Source organism: Elephantulus edwardii, unplaced genomic scaffold (genome assembly GCF_000299155.1).
Source record: "Elephantulus edwardii isolate Elephantulus edwardi_28Jun2011 unplaced genomic scaffold, EleEdw1.0 scaffold00086, whole genome shotgun sequence".
Lineage (NCBI taxonomy): Eukaryota > Metazoa > Chordata > Mammalia > Macroscelidea > Macroscelididae > Elephantulus > Elephantulus edwardii.
In genome coordinates this window covers 10,447,002-10,452,018 of record NW_006399836.1, presented here as the reverse complement: position 1 = coordinate 10,452,018, position 5,017 = coordinate 10,447,002, and the positions used below count along the sequence as shown (strand labels likewise).

Genomic DNA, 5,017 nt, shown 5'->3' with positions numbered 1-5,017 from the left:
TGTACATAGGGTCGCTATGAGTCGCAAATGACTCGACAGCACATAACAACAACAACAATGAAAGTTTACAGACTTTGGATTTCTATTAATTGTTGCATTTTTTCCCCCTACCCATCCTCCCTTCCACCCCTAGTTCGCTCTACTCTTTGAAAAATAAAAGAAAAAAATTCTTTCATTGTTATATAATCCCTCCCCCCAAGTCCACTCCACTATGCAGCCTTTGTTCTGGACTCCTGCCATGACAATAATACCTAATCATATATCCCTTTTAAACAGTTCTCTCCTTCCCGTTTCAATGCAGTATACATAATTTATCCCATCTTTCCCAGTCTCCCCCAACCCTGATGTCAGTTCCATTTCACAACAGTGGCACTATGCAGTATTTGTCCTTTTGCAAGTTTTTGAAGCCTGCTGTCAGCAGTTGCTGGCTAGGGCAAAAGGATAAGCACTCGCTACTTGACAAAGGGTTGGCTCACAGTTCAAACCCATCACCAGGCACTTTGGAAGACAGGCTGGTTGGTAGATCTGTTGCTAAAAGGTGACAGTCTTTAAGACCCCAGGAACTGCTCTGCACACAACTGTTGTCAAGAGACATACTTCAAGGCAACTACCTACCAGAGAAGGTGGGGCTGGGGAAATTCCATAATTTGTTGTTGTTGTTACGTGGCGACCAGTCACCTGTGACTCACAGTGACCGGAGGCACAAAAGCTCTGAACCTCACCTTATCCTGAGCCAGTCTCACTGTGTTTGACACACCTACTCCATTGTCCCAGTAACTGTTCAATCTCATCTGGGTATTCCTCTCCGTCACTCACTCTCCGCCCTTCCAAGCATGATGGCCGTCTCCAATGACTGGTCCCTCCTGGCCACATGCCCAAAATATGGGAAGAGTTTCAAAGCCCTTGCCTCCAAGGAACAGCTTGGTTTCACCCACTTTAGGACAGACCTTTTTGTTCTTTTGGTGCTTCATGGTATGTTCAGTGCTCTTCTCCAGCACCACAACTCAAAGGCACTGTTTCTTTCTCTGTCATCCATAGTCATTGTGCAGCTCTCCGGTGCATAACAAGTAATTACAAAGGCCATGGCTTAGATCAGGCACACCTTAGTCTCTAGTCTGACATTGTTGCTCTTTAGCACTTTGGAGAGGTCCCTGACAGCATTATTTCCCTAATGCAATTAGTCTTTTGATTTCCTGACTGCTGGTGCCAAGAGTGTTGATTGTGGACCCAAGCAAGCTAAAATTGAACAACCTCAATCTCATCTCTATCATGGGGCTGCCAACTGGCTCAGGGGTGAGAATCTCTGTCTTCTGGAAGTTGAGCTTTAATCCTTTTTGAAGGCTGCAGTCCTTGACCTGAAGCAAGTGTTTCAGGTTCTCCTCAGTTTCAGTAAGCAGGGCTGTGTCACCTGCATCATGCAGGATACTGCTAAGTCTTCCTCTAATCCTGATGCCACATTTACAGATCATCAAAGTCGCGGGTGCCTAACTGTGGGAGGAATTAAGTGTCTGGATGGTGTAAATGGTTAAGGGCTCAGCTATTAATCATATCGTTGGAGGTCTGAACTTATCCAAAGGCACTGTGGAAGAAAGGGCTGGTGATCTGCCTGAGAAAAGTCGGAATCCTGGAAGGCCTAGGGAGCACTCAAAGTGCTGCTGCATGAGAAGGGAGCCACTCTACGAGCACACGCCTCAGCTGAAGCATATTTATGCTTTGCTTGATTTCTGAATGAGTCCGCTCCTCCAGAGTACAGCTCAAACTGCTGAAGGGAGCAAGGAGGGGAGGCTGGAGAGACACATCTGCGCTGGAAGATCATGCTTCCACGCCTCATGGAATGGACTCCAGCAGTAGTAACTGCCTTACCTCACGTTTGGGGTACGAGCAAGGAAAAGAGGGGAGACAATTCCTGTGAACAAAGGCTCTCGATATATGATGAAGCATGTGGACTCTGGAGACCACCAGCTTCACCGCAAGTTTTCAAACTCACCTGCCAGGATGCACTTGGCTGCCAGCTTCACCATGGTAACCGAGCACCACCAGCGACCAGGCGGGGGAAGCGCAGCTGCTACGGACGCTGGTGGGGTGGCTTTGGGGGGCCAAGCACAGCAAGGGCAGACGTAGGGCTGACTCTTACGGGGTCTGTGACAGCTTTGGGGAGGGGGACAGATGCGGGCTGGACCTCCTGCGTTGGCAGGGGTGCAGGTCTCGGGAACTACAGTCCCCAGGGAAGAATGGGGAATCGGGGGTCAAGGTCTCGGAAAGCAGGCTGAAAGGTGCTAGAGAAGAGGCTCAGTTCCCCACTCTGGAGCCCCAGAATACGGGAGCCCCGATAAGAGAGAGAACCAACTAGCACCAGTCTTGCCTAAAGCGCTAGCCTTTCAACCCTACTCCAGGCTCCCCGCCCCTTTTCTCCCCTTCCTGTCACTTGATTGGCTATTACAGAAAGCTCCCACCCCCCCGGAGACCTCTTAGAAAGCGAGTGGTAAGAGGAGGGCGGGGCGTAAAACCTAATCTTGTGAGACAATTCGTCGCCGTATCTGCTCCTCAAACTCAACGTGCTTGGCTAATGGTTTTGATGTAATGTCAATCATCATTTTCTCCCGCCCCCCAGCCTGCTGGAAAGTTCCGGGAAGAGACGCTCCCACAGTTGGTAGCTAGAAGCGGCGATAAAAGAAGTTATCTGATTGGCTGGAGACTGGCCTGCACCATCTCCGGGAGGAATGGGAGTCGCTGCACCCCCCCCCCGCCCCTCTGGAAGTGGGTGCGCCTAGGAGGGTGCCTGTTCAGCCCGCAGGACTCCAGGAAGACGCTTGCGCAGTAACTCAAGTTGCTGATGAATTTCTGAGCTCATTTGTGCAGAGTCCAAGTAGTGCCGTGTGTTAAGCATTGGTCTGCTAAATCCGACAGGCCCGCAGTTGACATCCACCAGCCTCTTAAAGCTTTCCAGCTTTAGGAATTCTATGGGGCAGGTCCAGTGCGTCCTATGGGGTCGCTAGGAGTAGGATTCACTCCATGTCAGAGCCTTTTTGGTTTGCTTTGAAGACAGAAAAGTTTTGCTGCAGCCTTAATTCCCAAGCCTCGGGGGTTGGGGCTTGAAGGTGCCTCCAGAAATCCAATCCTTGGCCCACATCCCACAGTCAGCTCATTTGAAAAACTCAAGATGCATTTTTTTAAAAAAAATTTATTAATTTCAATGAAAATTTACAGAGACTTTGGATTTCCATTCATTCATTGTTGCACTTTTCTCCCCTCCACACCCCCTCCCCCCCCCCCCCCCCGTCCCAGTACACTCCCCTCTTGGAAAAGTAAAAGAAAAATTCTTTCATTGTTTTACAATCCCTCCCCCCAGGTGCACTCCACTATGCAGCCTTCGCTCTGGACTCCTGGCATGACAAAAATACCTAATCACATATTCCTTTTAAACAGTTTTCTCCCTCATCTGTTTTAATGCAGTATACATTATTTATCCCGTCTTTCTCAGTCTTCCCCTAACCCCGATGTCAGTCCTGTTTTACAACAGTGGCACCACGCAGTATTTGTCCTTTTGTGACTGAGATACTTTACTCCTATACATTTTTAAATAAGTGTGAGCAGCTTTAAGGTGGTGTCTGGGGTTACATGAATGATTATATGGAAAGCAATGTAAATGAGGGATTGTATGGAACACAATGTATATGGATGAAACACAATGTAAATTAATTATTGTATGAAAACCAACTTTTTTAAAAAGGTGAACAAATGGAGAATGGAATATGCTTTCATGAGGGTGACCTGGACTTGAGGGTGACCTGGGGTTGAAGCCCTTCTCACCTGGCAGCCGGTTTCCACTGTGGTCAGATGGAGCTGGATCTCGCGGTGTATGTGAGCACTAGGCAGTGGACATTGCTGGTCCCACAGTGAGCACTGTCCAGCAATATGTCCACTGACTTGGCTGGGGCCCTCATCTTGGTTGTGGCCAGTCACTTCAACTCTGAGTCCACTTTCCTGTGTTCGTCTTTAAACATGGGCCTTCCACAACTCATCTCATATGTTGTTTGGATTAGATAGGTAAGAATTGAAATGCTGGGGGACAGAGTCGGTGTAATAAATGATTATTAAGTGAAAAAAACCACACACACATAAAAACCCAACAACAAAACAAAAAACTAGTCAGTTTGAGGACTAAAGTGTGCTTGAAAAGACCATGGTATTTCCAATCACTTGCTATACATCTGAGAGCAGTGAAGAAGGATGACAAGAAAAACTGGTGCCTTTGAGCTGTGGTGTTGGAGAAGAGCACTGACTATTCCATGGATGGCCAAAAGAACAAACAGGTATATCTTGGAGAAAGTGCAACCAGAATGCTCACTGGAGGCAGAGATGATTAAAACTCCATCTCACTTACTTTGGGCATGTTGCTAGGAGAGGGGCATCATGCTTGAGAAGGTTGATCGTGAATGAAAGAGAGAAAGACCCTCAAACAGATAGATTGACACAGTGATTGCAGCTATGATCTCGAATGTGTCAGAAATTGTGAGGATGGCACAGGATAGGACAGGGTGCAGATCTGTTGTTCATCAGAGGGATGCTGTGGATTGTGCTAGACTCCAGGGCACCTAACAACAGCAAGGGAAAAATCAGAGGAAATTGATCTTGGTTTATTATCACACTGTTGGTTGGCCAAACACATGCCCTTTTCCTCATGCTGGAGTTCCTGGGTGGTACAAATAGTTAATGTGCTTGGCTGATAACTAAAGGTGGGAGGGCTAAGTTCACACAGATGTACCTTGGAAGAAAGGCCTGGTGATCTGCATCCGAAAGATCTGCATTGTCAATCACGTGGATGACAGCTCTCCTTCAACAACGTGGGGTTGCCATAGATGGACATCTACCCCAGAACAAGGGGTTTGAGGGTTCTTACTCTGCTAGGCTTTGGTGACTGGTGCAGAGAGGGAAGAGCAGCCCCCCCAGTGAAGGTGTTCTATGATAGGGACGTCCTCATATATTGCTCAGTGCTAGAACATTCTCTCAGTGCTCT

The 5,017-nt window shown here is 47.8% G+C and overlaps 1 protein-coding gene across 1 annotated transcript in view; it reads right to left on the bottom strand.

Moving 5' to 3' along the window:
* IFT27 (intraflagellar transport 27 homolog (Chlamydomonas)) overlaps positions 1 to 2,022 on the bottom strand; it is a 25,851-nt gene extending 23,829 nt beyond the window's left edge. Inside the window, exon 1 of the mRNA XM_006890156.1 lies at positions 1,988 to 2,022. Within this exon, the coding sequence (XP_006890218.1) occupies positions 1,988 to 2,021 (34 nt within the window). The 5' untranslated portion in view covers position 2,022. The remainder of the gene's footprint in view (positions 1 to 1,987) is intronic.
* Between the last annotated feature and the right edge of the window lie 2,995 nt (positions 2,023 to 5,017).